Source organism: Sphaerodactylus townsendi, linkage group LG09 (genome assembly GCF_021028975.2).
Source record: "Sphaerodactylus townsendi isolate TG3544 linkage group LG09, MPM_Stown_v2.3, whole genome shotgun sequence".
Classification (NCBI taxonomy): domain Eukaryota; kingdom Metazoa; phylum Chordata; class Lepidosauria; order Squamata; family Sphaerodactylidae; genus Sphaerodactylus; species Sphaerodactylus townsendi.
Genome location: NC_059433.1, coordinates 91,417,799 through 91,439,231, shown reverse-complemented (window position 1 = coordinate 91,439,231; position 21,433 = coordinate 91,417,799). Strand labels below are relative to the sequence as shown.

The 21,433-nt window shown below is 40.1% G+C and overlaps 1 protein-coding gene across 2 annotated transcripts in view; it reads right to left on the bottom strand.

Moving 5' to 3' along the window:
- The window catches only part of MMP16 (matrix metallopeptidase 16), a 227,813-nt gene that overhangs the window by 122,193 nt on the left and 84,187 nt on the right, over positions 1-21,433 (bottom strand). Inside the window, exons 2-3 of one of the 2 annotated variants that reach the window (XM_048508339.1) lie at positions 14,121-14,269; positions 2,407-2,421 (exon numbers count right to left, since the gene is read on the bottom strand). In XM_048508339.1, the coding sequence (XP_048364296.1) occupies positions 2,407-2,421; positions 14,121-14,269 (164 nt within the window). The remainder of the gene's footprint in view (positions 1-2,406; positions 2,422-14,120; positions 14,270-21,433) is intronic. The other variant, XM_048508340.1, reaches the window with a different exon arrangement.

The following is a 21,433-nucleotide window of genomic DNA, read 5'->3' as shown; positions in this document are numbered from 1 at the left end:
ATGGTGCTTGAGTAATTAAATAATATTGCCCAATACCTGGATTCATTTTTACAGCCTTTAGTTAAAGAAGCCCATACTTACATCAGGAACATCGCTGATTTTATAAATAACACTGAGGGTCTTTATGTCCCACTTGGAGCATGTCTAGTGACCACAGATGTGAAATCTTTGTATACTGAATATGATGAGGCTAGAAATATCATTGAAACTATTCTTGATGCCTAAGAAGTGAATTACCCCCACCCCCCACCCCTACACACAAACACAAACACAAACATTTCCTTCTAGAATTTCTGGATTTCACGCTGGATTATAATTATTTCAGATCTGGCAATTACTTTTTCTTGCAAATTCAAGAGGTCACTATGGAATCATCTTTGGGTCCTCTATTTCAACAGGAGATTCTTTTTTACAAACATTTCATAGATGATCTATTTATGGTGGTGAAGGATCACACAATAGTAAACTCCCATCTTAATTGCCTCAAATTCATTGGTTTGAAGGATTCTGGTACTTTACCATTTTTGGACTTGGGGCTCTCTATTACTCAGGACGACTCCTTGTCAGTTTCTCTTTATTTTTCATCACATCTCAAAAACAATTTGCCTTATGGTGTTTTTTTTAAGAGCCAAGAGAAACGGCATCTTCAGTCATGATTATAAGAGAGCAGCCAGAGCCATAAGAGTAAAGCAGTTGTGTTGCCTGTCTGTTTACCATTGAATCAAAGGAAGCCTACTTTTCTGAGAAGGGTTTTTCTAAGAAACTCAAGGGTTTCTCTAATTGTAACACAAAAATGTAATTTACTATGTAAACTGCCAATCTAATCTATTGTACACTTCAAACTTCAAAATCCTCAAATGTGAGAATATTAGAGCATCTCTTATGCATCAGGAAGTGCCTTTAGTAGATCATTTTGTGGAGAAACATCATGCACCAGAGTCTCTATGTTCTGGTGTCCTGGAAACTATTCAGGAGAATATTTCTGCCAATATTCAACAATTTTTACAAAAACCGGAAACAGTATACATCTTTCGAATTGACACCTTGCATCTAATTGGCCTCAACCAGAACACTAACTTTTCTTGTTATCTGTAACCCTTAATTATTTGCACCTGGCTAATGACCTCACTGTACTCTGCCTCCCATGTATATATTTGTGATATGCGCACTCGCCATCAAGGACATATCACAGCAGCCAGAGTTTTCACAGCAGACTGCAGTCCCTGACAGTATTTGCTCTTTTCGAGCAGGCTTTTTGAACCAGTTTTACTTGGATTTCATTTTGGTAACAATTGACACATTAAGTATGTTTAAGTAAGTTTCAAACCAGTGCCGTTCATACAAACTATTGTACATTTTGGAAGCACAGACATATGGAATTTATGGAAGTACCTTGAGAAAATATATTTATCTATTTGACTACATGATTGTACATATTATGTCTTACTGTATGATTCTATTATATTTACAGGTTCCACTAGCCTTGAAGCTTGTATGAGACCACAACACATTCAGGTTTCAGTTAGCTTAGTGGACTTCCATCATATTACACAGGATCTTTGCTTTGAATTTTCATAACATTACACAGGATTTTTATCAGTGTTATTAGGCTCTGTGTTACAGATACCTTGTGGTATTGTTGTATTGCTTATGGATTTGGACACGTACTATACTTATAACAAATACTTCATCTGAATGTAGACAGCAACTGCTGCGAGCCTTCTTCAGTGTAATTTCTATTGTGTTGTACTGTGTACACTGATCCCCACTTAATTCACATGGCTATTTCCACCACAGACAGGTGTTTGTGATCATTAGGAACATTGAGGTCAGGTAATTACAGTATTTGGTCACTTCTTGTGGACTCTGTCAAATATGAAGAAGGAGGAGGGAGTTGGATTTATATCCCACCTGTAAGGAGACTCAAAGGGGCTTATAATCTCCTTTCCCTTCCTCCCTCACAACAAACACCCTGTGAGGTAGGTGGGGTTGAAGAGCCCTGAAGAACTGTGACTAGCCCAAGGTCACCCAGCTGGCATGCACTAGAGTGCACAAGGTAATCTGTTCACCAGATAAGCCTCCACAGCTCAAGTGGCAGAGCGGGGAATCAAAACCGGTTCCCCAGATTAGATTGCACTTGCTCTTAACTACTACACCATACTGGCTTTTCCCCATCCACTTGTACATCTATTTCTCTGATATGCAACCAGTTAGAGCAAATGTGTTTTGTTTTTAAAATTAGATAAAGAACATATATCATCGTATTCTGCCGGGAGTTGATATTTTCACCTGGGCAAATAGCAGGCTTGCATGCAGTTTCCATGCATTTTAACCACAAAAGGTGGTGTACCAAAAACAAACATTCAAACACATGGCAATAAGCAAACAACAAAAAGATGTTCTCACCTCAAGGTGATATCACTACATCAAACGAAAGAGGCAAGGGATAAAGCAAAAACAGAACTATTATACTGTGTTAGAAATATTCTATGCACAAACATTACACAGGTACATGCAGAAAATCTGTCACTGGTGCACAGTATGATTTCAGTTCAAAATATAGGTTTCTTTTTTTTTAAGTAATGACCTTCAGTTATCTGAACTGGAATTCAGCCAACCAATTTTAATGCACATTGCAAACAGCAGAGAAGCCTCTTTCAAGCACAGTCAAGAGATTGGTGGCAAGTCACAGGACTGCAGCGACTTCCCACAGGATCCTGTCTCCACTGTGAACTCTCACTTCCACCTTAGAAGAAGGATGTGCCTTTGAGTGGCAACCAAGCTGCAACTTTCCAGAGGGCATTCTAGGCAAGAGATGAAACAGAGGTGGTTTGCTATGGCTTGCCTCTGCATAGCTATCCAGGATTTTCTTTGTGATCTCCCATCCAAGTACTAACTATGGGTGACCCTGTTTCACTTTCAAGGTCTGATGAGTCTGGCCTAAACTGAACTACTCAGATTGCTGCCTTAGCTGCAGTTAAATATGGGTGCACTGGTAACAACCGTTATTGTGGTTAACAATAACTATGGAACAGAAACCAGAATTTGAAGCAAGCTACTAATTGTGGTTAAGTGAACTCTGGTTACCCTCAACAGCTGCTGAAGACATGCATAGAACAACGTATTCAGAACGAAGGCACAAAGTAGGGGTGGGGGAACCTCATAATCCTGTAGCCCATCATTTGTCCTTCCTCCATTTTACCCTAACAACATCTCTGTGAGGTAAATTAAGTTGATAGAAATTAACTAGCCCAAGATCACCTAGCAAGCCTCATGACGCAGAGATTTGAACCTGGGCCTCCCAGTTCCTAGTTCAACAAACTCAGGATTACCCTACACTGAGTCTCACTCTTGTTCTATCAATCTTAGCTCCCATCTTCTCAACTGTACTCTCAAAATAGTGGAAAACAGCTATCTGGACAAGGCCTGCAAACTAAATCATTTGATGCCTCAGATAATACAGAGAAAGACTAAAAGGGTAATGATCCAAACAGCCCCCGTTCAGTCCTTAGCTTCAAAGACATGATTGAGAAGAGCTTCCTGGCTTTGCTGGGTATTTGATATTTTTGTAAAGAATATTGTTCATGTTGTAAAGGGCTTTGTGCTCAAGAGAAGGATTTAGCATAGAAGACAAAATCCACAGGTAGGCAATCAATATTCAAGTTTCATTCAATATCCTTTCATCTCACCAGAACTATTTATAATTGAAAGAACTTCTAAAAGCAACAGAAATTACCCTTGAGAATAAAAATGACAGTCTCTTATAATCTTCCCATACATTGGCTTGTGTTAAGATTGCGATGTCGAAGTACTGTTGAGTAATTGCACAACACTCTTCATTTGCTTTAGTTTTAAACAATAGTACAACCCAGAGTCCCACCATGATGTATGTCAAAACTGGCAAAAAAATATATTGCGTATCTGAAACTTTTGCACATACTACTATTGTTGATCCTGATACGGCAGTGATCTGCATGGAATACAAATTTATTTTTGTTACCTTGCCTTTACTTGAAAAACATACTGAAATTTAAATTAATATATGTTTTTAATCAATGTTTCATTCTTATTTAAAGTCTGTTTTTAATCTCTGTTTTTCCTTTCTTCTTTGTAATATTTCTACATTTACACCTTGTATACTTAGTTTATGATGTTAATATAAACATCAACATTCTCATGATACCTGTTCCTTTTTAAATAGGGAATCAATACTGGATACTAATGCTTCTCTCAATCAGTGCTGAGTATTTTCAAAGGTTTTCATGGCTGGAATCAACTGGTTGTTTTGGGTTTTCTGGGCTGCGTGACTGTGGTCTGGTAGTTTTTGCTCCTAACGTTACATCCACGTCTATGGCTGGCATCTTCAGAGGAGAAAAACACATCTCACTGTGACACGCCTCTGAAGATGCCAACCATATATGCAGGCATAATGTTAGGAGCAAAAACCACCAGACCAGGAAGCTTTGCAAAAAAGATTTTTAACAGGTTGAAGAAATTGGAACAACCCCTCACGCCCACCCCACGCCAAGATCACAAAGTCAAGATTAAATTTAGCACAGAAAAATGCCAGGTTACTAAAATAAGTCTTTACTTCTATACAGGTTTTTCTGACTTTACTCCTATCTATGCAATTTCCCATTGATTTCAATAGAGTACATAGTAAGCAGGGTACTAATTCTGAGTGTATGCATGCTACCAAGTGTATTCAGCTAGCAAGAATAGCTCTTAAATGTACATACAAACTCCAATGCAAACTTTTACTCTATTACTGAAGTCTTCTAGTGCAGTGTAACCACCTTTCCTATAGGGAGCAATCACACATCAAAATTCCATATGGTAAGGAAGATAATTTATCTGTCCCTTCTCTCTAGAAACACCAAAGTACCCAATGCCTGGGATAGAAAACAGTGGACTCTGAATCACCTTTAAAATAAATATCCAATATCTATTATGTTCCTAAGTGCAGCCCATTCAAGTTCTTCTATAGAAGTCAATGGAAGCTATTTAATTTTAAAGATTATTAAAATATAGTCCAAAGAGGATATTAAAATCATGGTGAACTTTGATCCTACAGTTCTTTCACAACTTTTTGAAAATCATACTGAAATTACTGCAGAAGATGGCTTCCACCAACTTTTTACTAATATATGTTTGTAGAACAAAAGATTATATTTCATTAAAAATAAAGTTCAATAACAAAAATAATTATGTTGGTTGGGGAAACTGAACCAAGGACCTTGAAGGACACTGTACTCTGCACTTTTGATGGAATTCATCTGACCCTTGCTGATTCCGTTAAAAGCCTTGGGGTTATACTGAAGCCAACATTATTTCTGAGAAGCAAATTAATGCAGCTGCACAATAGGCTTTCTTGTAAGAACCTGGATACAGCTGATCTGGCCACCTGAATTGGTGTCACAGTGACATCCAAACTAGACTACTGTAACACACTGTACATTGGTCTTTCCTTAGAATCAATTCAGAACTCCAGTTGGTGCAGAATTCCGCGGCACAACTATTATCAGGAGCTAGATGGAGCATGCATATTATTCCCATTCTACAGTTACTCTACTGGCTGCCCATCAGTTACCAGGCCTAATTTAGAGTATTGGCTCCCATATACAAATATTTTTGTGGCTTTGGACATTCATATTTACAAGATGGTCTCTCCCCCTTTGCATTGTCATGACAGCTTTTCAGATTTGAGCAGCTCTTCCGCAGGTGCAAACCTGCAAATGGGCAAATTCAACAACTCTGTGTACACATGCCTTCTTTGCTGAGGTCCTCTCTTCATGGAATGGCCTGCCTGAGGAGGCCAGGAAAGCTCCTACTCTCCTGGTTTCCCACAAACTATGCAAAACTGAATTATTCCAGAGAGCGTTTCTGTGCATGCAAGAGAGTTGCACTGTGCTGAATGATTCACAAAAAGTTACCTAAGTTATTAGGGGCTGTGGTCTGAGTTACTGTGTTTACTAAAGCTAGGATTCCACTGTGTAATTTTTGTACCATTTAATATGTCAAATTAAGACTTATGCTTGTGCTTCGCTTCAGTTGTTTTTAGATTTCTGATTGGTTCTACAACCCTAATTCTATTATAATGTTTGTTTACTGAATACCCCAACCTGTCAATACTATTGACCCACTCTGTGTAATCCACCTGGAATCTAAGTGAGAAAGGCAGACTATAAATGGCCTTTCTTATGAGGTCAGGAAGTTTCCTAAATTTTTATCACATGTATCAATGCCCTGTTGAGGAGGGCATTTTTATAAAGGGATTAGGGTAGCAATTTGAAACTTTATGAAGAACTTTAGGCAGCGTTCTAAAAATTGCAATGTTTATTGGATGTATTATACTTGTTATTTCATTTTCCCCCTAACATTTTAGTTTTACTGTATTTTTGCTGTATGTATTAAACTGGGCTCTTTGGCATTGCTTTCTTTAATTCTGTCACATGCCTTGAGTCTCAATAAGGAAGGCTAACTATTACGAAAGTAAGCAAGCGATACAAATGTGTATACCATTTGGTGTATGGTACTAAATGTATATGACAGTGATGGCAAACCTTTTCGAGACTGAGTGCCCAAATTGCAACCCAAAACCCACTTATTTATCGCAAAGTGCCAACACGGCAATTTAACCCGAATACTGAGGTTTTAGTTTAGAAAAAATGGTTGGCTCCAAGGTGTGCGTTACTCAGGAGTAAACTTGGTGAAGCAACCATACAACTCTTTGAATGGGTGAATCATGACTCTAGGAGGGTTTACTCAGAAGCAAGCCCCATTGCCAGCAACCGAGCTTACTCCCAGGTAAAGGATCATGTTCAGGCCAGCCTAGATGTGTGTGTGTGGGGGGGGGGGTGATTTTCCGCCCCCCGCATGACGAACTTTGTGCACGCGTGCCCACAGAAAGGGCTCTGAGTGCCACCTCTGGCACCCGTGCCATAGGTTCGCCACCACTGGTATATGATAACAAACGTTTATTTGCAAGGAGGACACTGATGACCCAACTTTCTCTCTCATGTTCATCAGTTCCACTGGAGGCAGTAGAATCTCTGAAACAGGGTGTGGGATCAGTCATGAAGTTGTTGAAAAAGAACAAACAGAAAGCTAACCTAGACAAAACAAAAATACTGCTGGCCAGAAACATGGTTAACCAGGTATCATGAACTGTACTTTATTTGCACAGAGTCAGACTTTTCCTGAAAATCCAGATCCACCGATTCACTGCTGCTCTCATGTGATCAGTGTGGGTCTGCCTTTGAAACTTCAGTCTGTCCAGAATACATGCTCAGCTGGTGACTGAAGCAAATGCTGGGGATATTTTGTTCCTCTGTATTGTTTGATAGATAGTTCAAAGATCTGGTTGTGACCTTTAAAAACAATATTTGACCGGGGGGGGGGGGGGGGGGCAGTTATCTCAAGGATCACTTTCTCCCATACAAACCTGTACAGACACTCACTACAGTCATTATGGAGGCTTTCTTCTGTGTGCTTCTACTGTTCGAAGTGCAGTGCTTAGCAACAACAGAGAATGACTTCTTGAGAGCAATGTGATCACTTTGGAATGTCCTCCCAAAGGAGTCTGTCTGGCCCATCGTTATTGATGTTCTGCAGACTACTGTAGACATCTGTCTTTAAAAGGTATTTTGGGAGGCAATTTTTTCCCTAAAGCTATCTTTTGGTAAAACTAATGATCCACTGATCTTTTATAATGCTTTTATGGGTGTGGATGATTTTGTGGAAATAGGATGCTGCTCTTTTGCTGGTTATCATTGGTTCACATTATCATTTATTTATACTGTTCTTAGATACGCTGTAATCCACTTCAGGGGTTCTCTTTCAGCAGAGAATAGTAGGCAATGAATACTCTTAATACATTAGAGAGTGAAAAGTTTAGTTATTTATCAACAAATTAGCCCTAGGATCTCTTAAATAATTATATAACATATGAATGTTCAGGCGTATTAACAAAAACTTCAGGTAGAGCAGGCAGTTCTGCAAAAAAGTATTTTCCTATTCTCTCCCTCCTATTCTCTCCCACTGAAGTGAATGTGGAAATCCCACAGCCAAACTACACATTACCGGCAGGCACAGAATCACTCACTGCCACAGGCATCATTTCATAGGAGGAATTTTGCCTTTTCAAAATTGATGTAAGGGCTTGATCCTGATTGGCCCAATGGTGGCAGCACAATTTGATCTTGTTCCTGTTCCCATGCCTTTTCTTGTGATGATCCACAAATATTTTGGCATTTATAAAGGCATGGAGAGAGGGGAAGGAGCAAAACCCCATGATACTACTGCAGCTTGACAGAATTTTTAAATGGTGAAATTCCTTCTCCAAAATGCTGTCTGCTGCTACAGGTTATTTCATGCCTACCTGTAACAGGTAGTCTGGCATCCAGCAGCATAAAAAATTCACCTTAGCAATATCCAGTAGCAGAGTTCTCCTACAGAAGAGAGACTGTGAAGAGCTAGAGGACGATGTCTCTAAATTGGATGAGTGGGTAATCATATAGCAAAAGAAGTTCAACATGAGGTTTTGAGCATGCTGTGGAAAACTCAATGAAACTGTCAACCCAGTGCGGGTTGTAAAACACACACAAAAACTCCATACTAGGCATTGTTTGCAAAGGGATTGAAAATAAATTGGCCAATATTATGAGGCCTTTGTATAAAGTTATGGTGCCACCCCATTTAGAAGACTGTGTGCAGTTCTGGTGACAGTATATCTAAAAGGATTGCAGAACATGAAAAAGTACAAAGGAAAGCAACCAAGTGGGATTGAAGTATTTGGCTGGGGGGGGGGGGGGGTTGGAGCATTTGTCCGTTGAGGAGATGCTGGAGAATCTGGAGCTATTCAGTCTAGGAAAAAAGTCCACAAAGAGAAGACCATTGCTTCCTAATATGGTGGGGGTCTGCCCCTTGTAGAGGTAGGAAATTAACGAGAGCAAACCTTTTCCTTAGTGAGGGACCTAATGAGACTGCAATGCCAAATAGCTTGCTTGCCCCCATCCTCTAATCACAACAGTACCACTTTGTTGCAATGTTTTCTCTAATTAGCACCAATAGTACAAAAAGGGGGTAACAAACCCACTAAAGAATGGAATTCTACAACATACTGCACCAATATACAAAACTCTGAAATTAATCAATAGAACAAGTGAGATGTCCAATTGCATGAGCCGCTTATCCACACCCAAGTTTGAATGAACATTATCATATGGTCTATTAACCGGTCTACAAGTTTTAGATAAGCAGAATGTGAGCATCATCTCTAATTACAGCTAAAATACATGGCCACAAACTTATTCATAATTGAAGAGGAGGGAAACAGGGAAAAGAAAACATAGAAAGCAACCAGTGATCATAAAGTGAAAATAGCTGTATACCTTCTTCCAAAACTCACCAAAAAGACTTGAGAAGGAGAAAGAATACTCTATTTTCAAAATGTGATTTCTTATACAAACACGCTTAGCAGTTCAGAAAACATACTACCAAAACTGCCAATGTCAATCCAGGATTGGAAAAATCATTTCAATCACTTGCTCATGCATTATTGCACTGAAAAGCAATAATGACAAACAGAGCTTCATGGGTACCCTAAGGGAAGGTGAATGGGTCAGGCATACTTGAACTTTAGGAATTCAGTGAATATAGAATCAGGCATGACCTTAGCTTAAGAATTAGGGAACATGGACTCTTTTTCTACAAAGACTAGGTAACATACTGAAAGGTTTAATTATCAAGGCAGAGATCAGAAATAAAGTGTTCTGTTAAACTAACATGAATGTGCTTTTGAGAGGAGATTTCAGCTTCAACCGATGGAGGCTTTTAAGTGCCATATCAGTGGTTGTTCAGGAGGAAGCCAAAAGGATAACTATCTGCTGCAAGTTGACCATGAAAGAACTTTCGAATGTCAGGAAAGATAATGACCATTGGTACTATTTTGCAAGAGGAAGTATTAATCATTGCAGACATCTTGAAATTTCAAATATATTGGGATAATTTGCTAGTTCCATGATTGAAAAAAGAAACTGTATATTCAGCAACATTTTTGTGAGTTTATTTTCATGACAAAAATCTGTATTTATTATACAAATTTTAGAGGTTTTTGGTCAATTTGTTTATTTATTTATAATTTCATTTTTAGGCCACCCTTACTGTGAAGGGCTCAGAGCAGCTTATAACAAGGTTCATAACAAAATCATAACAATTTCATTGAAATGGATATTACCAGATCTAGTGCAATGATCATTGAAAGATAATGGAGCAACTGCAGATCTGACTTTCTCTTACAGCTTCCAAGCCTTGTAATATAGTGAGTTGTTTTTATGCCTATTAAAGGTTAATAAAGATAAAGAAAAGATAGTGAGTTGTCATCCCCCTGCCCCCGTCAGCAAGTCTCCTTGCCCACTGCTGTTCTATGGCCCACTCCACACGGGCCAAAAACAGCGTCTCTGAAACGGTAAAAACACTATTCCAGGTGAGCACTTACATGGCTGCTGCCTCTGAAATGAACAGCACCATGCTTCCCTCCCCACAATTGGCAGGGAAACACTGTTTTTGAAACTCAAAAACAGTGTTTTGTACCTGGTGCCGAGCAAATGGTACCAGGTCAGAGACATTGCTTTTAGGCGCCTCCATTTTGTTTGTAAACTTACCTTCTCTTCCCTGTGCAGCTCTGAAGTGACAAGGGGACATGCCTCCTGCCCTCCAACCCCCAAGGCATTGCCATGTCCACGGGGGCGTGTCCCCTCATCCCTGCAGAGCTGTTCAGGGAAGAGAAGGCAAGTTTACAAACAAAACAGAGGTGCCTCATACGAAGGTGCCTCCGTGGGCCACAGCAGTTCCAGGGCTCCACCAGCATAATTTATGCCGGTGTGCTACCACTTCACAGGACCGTGTGGAGTGGGCCTATGTTGTAGTAGGAAGGGGGAAAATCCCCCCCAAATGTAATCATCCTATGGATCTCTATGTCACTTTCAGAGAAAACCTTGAAGTGACATAGAGTAGCCTAGGAATTGCCAGAAATTTTAGCAATAGCCAGGAATACTGGAATTGTCAGGAACTTTGGCAATTCCTAGAACTACTCTGCATCTTTTCCAGTGTTGAAAGTGCCATAGTGGTACACATGTCATGCTACCTCATGTCGCTGCTCCTTATCTTCCACTGGTGGTTATGCCCAGAATGGCAACCCTATCTTTTCCTCCTGCCAGCAGTCCTTTGTGATCCTTGGAAAGTTTATTCTTAGGGTGATGGGATTAATGTGCAATAACAGCCATGTTGGTTTGTCACTGGATGTGGATTACAGTATTATGTTTAGCATTTAGTGAGCTAAATGGAACTTCCTCTAAAGCATTCATTCAGGGTTTGGCAGCCTTAGAGCCCCCTCCAGGGGAGAAATCCACCCACGGGAGTGGTATGTGGCTGCTCCAGTGGATTGGCCATCCCTGCGGCAGAGGGACAATCCCTCCAGTTGCTGCAGCCCTCCGCAGTGCTGGAACGCAGTGCCAAACACAGCGCCAGCATCCCAGTACTCCCTCCATCAGGACAGTGGAGGCAGGCCAGGGGCAGGGCCAGGGAAGCATTGGCTCCTCTCCTGGTCATTTGTCGAGTCACACCAGCAGACAGGTAAACAGTCTTACACCACCCTTTTGGGTAGCGTAAGCCTGTTAAACTCAATGGGGGCTTCTCAGTGGTGAGGAGACTTCCAAGCTTGCAAAGCCTCCTTATGCCACCCTTGAGGGCAGTGGCCAGGTGTGGTTGCAGTGCTGGGGTTGGGCACCCAGCTCTTAGATGGGGCTGTTAGACTACAAGTCTGAGAATAAGTGCATATATTTAAATTCTCCAGAAACCAGTGAGCATAACCTCCGCCCTGTCAGTTATGTAACTGCACACCATATTGACTTGAAATGGAGAAAACACGTTATATGTAGAAAGTTGTTTTTTTTATTGCTGTACTTATGTGTATTTGACTGTAAAATGATATCTTCTTTTTCTTGATAGCACACCTGGGAAAAAATTTCGCTTTCCTTCTATGTAAATACAGTATTTGTAAAGTGCCATCAACATGCTATGCATTTCTGTAATATAGAAAAGTGTATGCCCAAGGGACATGGGACTGTCTAAATCTGATAATGTAGCAGACAACACAGGAATGGAAAGAAACCGAGAAGCAAAAAGAAAAATGGGGGGAAAGGAGAGCAAAAAACACCAAATTGCCTTTCACCTGTACTTCATCCTCTTCTCTACAACTTTAGCCATGTAAAGCTGCAAATCTGCATGAGCCAGGGGTAGGAAGATTGTGGTGGATGATTCCATATCCACCCTTTCCATAACAAAAGAAAATGGAATGTGTGTGATACTCTGCGCTACAGAGGAGAATGTTTTTGAGCCACTACTCCTAACTTATCAAAGGAGAAGGAAGGTTTCCAGTGCCAAATCAAGGAGAGGCAATTCTTCAATTGTTATTCTCTTGTTTTCTGGCCTAAAGACAAGAATGATACCGCTAATTTCTCTAAAACATGTAGCAAGGGATAGCCACCTCCAGGTGGTGGTTGGAGATCTCCTGGAATTACAGTTGATCTCCAGGCAGAAGAGATCAGTTCAGCTGGAGAAAATGACCACTTTGGAAGTTGGATTCTATTAGGCATTAGACCCCACTGTAGTATCTCTACTCCCTAAACCTGCCCTCCTCAGGCTCCACCCTCAAAATCTCCAGGTACTTCCCAACTTAGAACTAGCAACCCTACATATTACAGATTTTTTTTAATACAGATGTAAGATTTTTTTAGATATATAATTTTTTCAGATATATAATTTTCAGATACATAATATAATATATAATATACTTTCTGCTTCTTTGCAAAATGCAGGGATTCTCTTTGCAAACACTGTACGAAAAATTAGGAAAAAATACATCTTGTAAATTTACCAAAAATTTTACCCCAAAAAATCGGAAATAAACCTTTTTGGTCTCATTAATATACTGACATTTCAGATCTGCTGATTTTTCCAGATTGTAAATCAAATAAATTGTTCCCTACACTTAAAAGTTCAGGCATATCCAAATTATAGCTGCTGGAGAATTATCCAATTTACACAGCTTGTCAAAAAGGACCAAATTTTTGACTCTTAGAAACAACTACCTAGATCAGGGGTGTCCAGTGGTGGGATTCAAACAATTTAACAACCGGTTCTGGTGGTGGGAATTCAAATAATTTAACAACTGATTGTTTACAAGCACCATTTTAACAACCGGTGTGCAAACCTGCTGAATCCCACCACTGGGGGTGTCCAACAACATGCCGGTAGGGGGTGATGGGAATCGTACTTCATTAACATCTGGAGGGTCAGAGTTGAACACCCCTGGCCACCCAGTGAAATCCTCCTCCTTGACATGTTCTCTGCACACTGCAGAATACTGAAGGGGGAAATATTCTCACCTTCTGTACGTGGTGGGAGGAGGACTGACAGTCAGCCCTTCTGGCACATACAGATAACAACATAAAGGACCAATCAGTTCCATTTTGCAGTGAGGTTTGGAAATGCTCACAAGTAGCAATAACATGTTGTTGTTTCTGACCATCTCCATATACTAGTATAAAATAAACAGCAAAGTAAACACCTTCTTTGTACCCGCTTCATGTGCCATGAGACTTGGGAAAGGGTGAAGCCTGGGGCATTCCAAATAATTTCTGTTGCTTGTCTCGGAGGTCACCTTTACAAACATTTTCTATACAGTATGTTGCTTGCATACTGGTCCATCATCACTCTAATTAATAACCTTTCAGATCCTTGCCATTCATCTTGAACACTTGTTTTTCCGAACACCTGGAGGACTTTTCATTTAATAGTGGCTTTCTTGCCTTCTGATTTTGAACAAGACCAAAATTATTTCAATATCAATTCTGCAAATCAGTTTCAAGTCTTTGCTTCTCTGTTCTCATAAAATGCATTCTCTTTTCGAGCTTTCTTTGTATTCTATACAGATTGTATTTCTGGTATAAGAATTTTTCTTGCTCATATCCACACTACGGATATGTCTTACATTTCCGGTTCCTCTTTAAACTCCTAAAGTTTAACAGTCAAAGCATGGCTTGGTAATGTTTACTTACTCAATTGTGTTCCTGTCCACTCTTCCCGTCATGTTAATGCCATAGAACTGCTGCATAGCAGCTATTGCCGATTTCATTGTCTCCGCAGTGCGCAACACCGACATTCTGGGGTCAGTTGGTGGAAGATAGCCGTACTTTTGTAACCACACCTACAGTGACAACCAGATTTTATATAAGTAAAGGGTAGTAGTCTTCAGTCTCCTAATATTTACACAATTAACCTTTCAATTCAACTGGAAGAGAAACAAACTGGTATATGTTTAAACCCTTGTGAAATCAAAAATCAAAAATGCAAATGAGTGCTTACAAGTCCATTATTTCAACAGAGCATATTTTAAAAGGTTTTCTTTATTTCTCTGCAGTCATATGCAAACTAAACCTTCAGATATGAATGTGGCCTGCTCAGGACCATCATTTGGATACTGACTGCTTTTCAGTACCCATTTAAATATGTTTGTGTGTTGTTTTATAACCCAAACAGAAATCCAAGGTTCTCTTTATAGTGAAAGACTGATTGCTGATGAGCAAGCTTGCTGCCATTCAGGGCTGTCAACAGAGATTTTAAAAACAGGTAAAATATGATTGCAAAATATGATGTTGCTAGCAACATTAACAAACTTTAAGTCCCATCGCATCTTTTAATTTATTTTTGAATCACCCTTCCAAACTATCCATTAGTTTCTAGACTATTCCAGAGTCTTTACCCAAAAACAGTTATATTTTAAAGACACCGTGATTTGACAATACTTTTGGTTTCATCCTGTACAATTCCAACAACATTTGAACCTTAACAGTAACATCGAAATCTAGCAACATGGTTATTTTCCCATTGCTGGTGTTGGAAGGTGGATTCTATGGGACTGTAACCCAGTGAGGTCCCCAGGTTTCATCCCCTGGTACCCCTACCCCCCATCCTCCACCAGTGGCCAGGGAACCTGGCAAACTTAGCACAGTGTGGCAAGGACAAACCCCAGACCTCTTACTAAACACAGAATTTATAAAGATAGCAGAGGATCATTGCCAAATTATGCTGTCGTAAAGTGCCGTGTGGCTGTCAGGACCATTCCATGCCGCTATCCCCAACTCCAACTATATGAGAAAAGCTGGAGTTCATCCTTGATCAAGGAGAACGGGAACTTTCTATAGTGGTGTATCTGAATTTGCAATGGCGCTGACTAAGCTAGATTTTTTTTACTCAAACAAATTATCCATATAGGAAAGCAAATCAATAATCTCCAATTTATCTGCACCAGCATATTTTGATTTGGTATACCTGAGTCAGCTTTCAAATTACATGTTAATATATGGCCCCTTCCGCACACGCAAAATAATGCATTTTCAAACCACTTTCACAACTGTTTGCAAGTGGATTTTGCCATTCCGCACAGCTTCAAAGAGCACTGAAAGCAGTTTGAAAGTGCATTATTCTGCATGTGCGGAATAAGCCTATGTCCTACTTATTCAGAGTTAGCACAAGGCTACAATATAAATTAATCCCAGAGTAGATGACATTGAAAATTTTAACTAGAATACAAATTTTAGCTATTGTACAGAGTGTGCCCCTGTTCTAGGTATTCTCATCTAGTCTTCAATCCAGTTCACACACCATTTAGCAGGTTCTCTCCTATGTCCTTTTTAACTGGCTGAAAGAACAGCTTAGTAGGAAAACTCCAGTTTCCCATCCCCTTTCCACAAATGTAATTCATGTTAAGTTCATGACCTGAAGAAAGGATTTTGGTTCCTTCACAATTGCTTTTGTAAGGACAGCAATTGCGCTATAAGGACAAGCATGGAGAATTATTCTCTTCAGCGAACAGCTAAAATGTTTTGATGACACCAACATTAAAACCTTGCCTGACAAACTTCAGTTTGAACATCTTATAAAACTTTCTTGTCTGGTTTTTGAGCAAGCTTTTAGATCAGACTCGGAATGTCTGAGTGAGGAAACCCCTGAAATCTTAAATATATTAAATATAATGTGAATATATGAATGTATTCATTTACCTCATTTATATCCCACTTTTATGGGGAAAATATAGCTCCCTGTGGCACCCCACAAACAAGTGGATGCCACTGGGACATCCCCCACCCCCACCCCCCGAGCATCATCTGCTGTCCTCTTTCCTGGAGAAATGAGACCAGCCACTTTAAGGCTGTTCCCCAAATCCCAGCATCAGCAAGGTAATGCGTCGAAAGGTCAAAGTCAAAGCTGGACTGGAAGGGATCCAGAACTGATGAGTTCTCCAGAAACACCTGCAGTTGTTCTGCAACTGCTCTCTCAACTATCTTACCAAGAAATGACAGATTTAAAACAGGGCGGTAGTTGGCCAGATCCATAGGATCTGAAGTTGGCTTCGTTAAGAGCAGAAGAGTACTAATGCCTGTTTCAATCTCCCCAGGAAAAGTCCCTGCCAAGGGAGAGATTGACAATATCCAGTAGGGAGCTCTGTAGCACCTCACAACTGGCCATCACCAGCCATGAGGGGCACAGATCAAGAGGGCAAGTGATAGGTTTCACAGCTTCAAGGACTGTCAGCATTATTGACAATAGTTGACAACCCAATCTGGAAGTGACATCACAACACACTCAGAATTCTTAAAGAATCATGACATCACTTCCAGATACATCCAAGAGTAATGCTGCAGTATCGCTCACCCTTTCCATTTTTCTTTCCACTAAGAGAAGGCTCTAGTTGGCAACCCTATTTAGTCTTGTAGTCAACAGGAAAGAAAAATCTTTATTGTTTAGATATTCGTGGAGTTACGGATCCTTGTTTGCACATCCATGGTCACTGGGAAGAGTTCTCACTTGCAGATTTTTCTTTGGTCTCTCATTTCCTAGTAGACTCACATCACAATCCAGATCAGGGAGGGGGCACTTTGAGGGTCGAAGATGGCACTGCAAGGTGGTACTGTGCTGCTTCCAATGGAGCTCTGGGTGGCATAGCAAGCAACAGGGCAAAACACCCACACTGTGCCCAGAACACTCCATAGGAAATTACTCACATCATGTGTTATCATGGTGTAAGTCATCAACCTGTGCCAGGGGAGTTCCTGGGCTGAAAAGTCGGCTCCACCCCCGGGAATGCGCTGGTGTCCATGTTTAGACTGGGGCAGCTCTGGGGCTAGAGACATCTTCATTTGCCTTCCCTGCTGGCGTAGGCACCACACAACAGCAGGGTGGGCAAACATGCCAGCACATTCCCATGCCAGGTTCAGAAGCTGCTTCCACCCCCCTCTGAGTTGGGCTGCCTCAGTACAATCCTAAATGGATTTACACATTTCTAAGTCCATTAAATGTTTGCATTGTTAAACTCTACTAGGAAATAAGCTATATCAGCATGTACCAACACACTGCTGGGAAGAAAGGAAAATCAAAGAGAAATGCTGTTAGTGTGAAGAAGGAAGAGGAATAAGTAATATACACATAAATTAAAGAAAGGCATATCTCAAAAGTGTCTCTGGAAATGACCCTACCTCTTGAAGGATGGATGGAATACTTTACTAGAGGGCCTCATGCCTATTAGCTACTACCAAAGTGTCTAGTCTATACATGGCTAAGCACACTGTTACTGCTAAATCAATATTAAGTGATAATTGTTAGAAGCTCAGCAGATTTCAGTAGCAATCTGCTCAAATATTCCCCATGTAACTACTGTAATATCCCCCAGGAATAACACTTGAATAAAATATGTCAAAATAGTAGTATTTATGGGAAAGGATTTGAATGCTGGAATGAAATCACAGAAATATCAGAAAAGAATGGCAAAAATGTTTTTAAAAGGAGTAGAGGGACATTTCAGAAAAAAATTAATGGAAAATAAACAGTTCTCAATTTTCTGTTCATCCCTTGGGCCTAGCCTATACATACAGTACAAACTTAGTCTATACATATAGTAGAATGAGGTAGAATCCAAGGTTGCCAATCTGGAGTATATCATTTCAGATTGAAGGTGCATAGAATTCTTTTAAAAGGAAAAGGATTAACACACCAAGACAAAGGTTCTTTTCAAACCCTTGCCCTGTTCTGGTACAATAAATACCTCACTTTTATCTCTCACTGGGACCCAAAGTGGCTTACAACCTCATTCCTTCCTCCATTTTATTGTCACAACCACTACCCTTTGAGATAGGTTAGGCTGACAGAGAATGACTGACACAAGATCGACTAGCACTATCTTGGCGAAGTCTGGATTCAAACCTAGGTTTTCCAGTTCCTAGTCTGACTCTCCAACCGCACCAGAAAAGTATTTCACATTGGGAAATATTCGAAGTGTGATTCTGCCATCTGAAGTGGTTCACTTCATCCTACTATCTCTGAATTATACTCTTCTGTTTTTTCTGCACCTGCCTGATCAGACCTGGTTTTCAAGTGCGGGTAGAATTTTGAAGTAGTAAAATGGACGTCACCATTTCAGACTGCTGTAAGAGATCTATGAAGGATCCCATTTTGCACTGTTTCACTCTGTCAAAATGCCCTACAAATAGAAAACGAGTAGGGCAAGTAGAGAGGATGATATTTTTTCCTTGTTGGTCTTGTTTTCCATTCAAAGCAGTTTGCAAAGGAACACTCAAATCCAGAATCCGCCACTTGTAGTCTGAAGTGGCACACTTCACTCTATCACCTCAGCATTCCATAGACTTATTTTTAGCTAATTCTCCTGCATGTCATCCTCATACTATCTATCTTTCCCTAGTGAAGGGGGCCGGGCAATAAACTAAGCAGGAACAAGTATCACTCTGTTTAGCTAGCAGAATGAATCTATCAGAGTTACCGTTTGCTTTCATCTTCTCATTGGTTATCAATGGGTGAATGGAACAAACTAATTGATTAAGAACATAAGAACACCTATCAGAACAGTGGCCCATCTACTCTAGCAGCCTGTTTCACACAGTGGCTAACTGCTTGCCCTGGATAGTGAATGATGGACATAATCAAGACAGCAAATAGACAGAATACAAGCTTATGCTCTGTAATGATGATATGGAGTCTATCTATAAGCTAACGTTCTTTTTCATCAGTAGACTTAAAGCTTTGCCTCTAATAGGGAGAAAAGCTGCTGCTGTTACCACAGAACTGTGGAGAAGCAGCACAACATGAACCATAATAAATCCTCCTGCTTCTCCCTGCTTTGGTAGCATGGTACTTCCACAATTTTCCATTCAATGATTATTTGTCTGTCTGGTTTAAAGCAAGGCAAATTTCTTCCATACACAGCCTGACCTAATTAACTTCAAATAGTCACAAGTCTGAGGGGGAAAGGCCTTCACTCACACACATCTCATGTAATTTGCTAGTATGACGAAGGCTTCTTAACACCACATCGTCTTTAATATCTAAAGTCTTGGACCTTTGGGGTTTGCCCTTTGACCATCATGCTGCATAACTATAGGCTGTCATGTCAAATGAGCTGATGCCATGTTAATCAGTGTGACCCTCACAATTAGAGTGTGAGATCCCTGTCATATTCCACTTGAAATGTTAATTTTCAACAGAGTAAAAGGACTGCTAGATCTGTACAGAAGTGAAACAAACATCAAATATAGACATCCCCTGTGATATGCAAGCACTGATACCACGTGACTGGAACAACGCCATCCCTTCTTAAGGACACTTTGCCCTGATTTTTAAATTTTGAATAAGCATTTCTGCAATGTCAGTAATTTGGTTGATCACAGTACATTGCCACAGGTAATGATATTCCCTATCTTAAAACAAATGGACTGCTCCAGAAAAACCTTACTTTATCCTTACTAAGACTTGCGACATTAGTAGGATTGGCAGTTCTGGGTTGGGAAATACTTGGGAGATATGAAGGGGTAGGGAGAGGGGCTTCAATGGGTGTAATGCCAGAGAACTCACCTTCCACAGTGGCCATTTTCTCCAGAAGAACTGATTTCTGTCACCTGCAGATCTGTTTTAATTCCAGGAGATCTCCAGCGACCACCTGGAGGCTGGAAACCCTATACATTAGCATGTACTAAGGTAGGGTTTCCAGTACCAGATTGGGAAATGTTCTGGATATTTTGAGGTAGTACTTGGAGAGGTTCCCAGTGGGTATAATGCCATACAGTCCATGTTTCAAGGAAGCTATTTTCTCCAGGGGTACCAACCACTGCAGTCTGAAGATAGTTATATTTTTGGTAAATCTTCACGCTCCACCTGGAGGTTGGCAGTCCTAGGCTAGGCCTGAGGCTTCAAGATAACCATGTTAGTAGCTTTATCAGGAAGTTAATAGGCTGAAAGTGAAATCAAAAGTGAAGCAATTTAAGAGTCACCTTTTCTTTATCATTTAATCTATTTTACATCCTGTACACTAAGGAAGTCACCTTGTAAGGTATTACCACCCTTTCCCTTAACAGGATTTCCTTTGCAAAGAAAATGACTTCTGCTGAATTTAAAAGTAGGACTTCTTAGTCATAGAAATACATCCCCACTATACTTACACACCAGCCACAAGAATCCATTCAAAAACTGCAGGGGAGCATCTCTTGCTATAATAATATCTAAAAGGACAGAATTAGCTGGATAATCTGTGTACAAATTTCTTCATTGTTTGCACAGGGAGAAGCAGCAGTAAAACTGCAAATATAAATGCTGATGCAAACTTGAGTCTGAAAATAGGCAACTCGCACACTGATGAAATCACATGAAATATTTTTTGAACTGTGCATATTACCAGCGTAACTGAAATGGCTTCTCCTGTTTTGTTATTAAAAGAGACTAAATATATTTACACAGGAAATACAAAATACACCAACAGATGGTGGTATGTTAGTTTGGAAAACCTCATGGCAGGACAGTCCATTGAAATTAAATCAAAAGGTCAAACTGCAAAGTTCCTTTTGGGAGAAATGACTATTTAAACTGAATGTGACATTTGGTATTTCAAGCTCCCTCATAAAATAGCTCCAAGTTTATTGTTTCCAAGTCTGCATCAGCAAATCGGAGGCCCTGTCCATTATATGCTGAATATAAACTTGGTCATTTCATTTGCTCTCTAACAACCCAGTCCTGTGGATTTTCTGGGAGTTAGCCCACCAAATTAAACTACACACATATTCCCAAGTGAGCACATGTTTTATCGCAGTGAGAGAAATTGAAATTGTGATGGCACGTATTAAGCAACGGAGATGATTCTAAGAAGTCCAATGTTCCATAGGAAATCTTCTTATGGGAAACAATTTCAAAAATTAAAATAAGAACAGACACCATTTCTGAAACTGCATGGTTTTATTTCTCTCTTCACACTTACAGATGGTTTCACTGGTACCAGTGGCTCAGTTCCCACTAGCTTCAATTAAACAGGAGT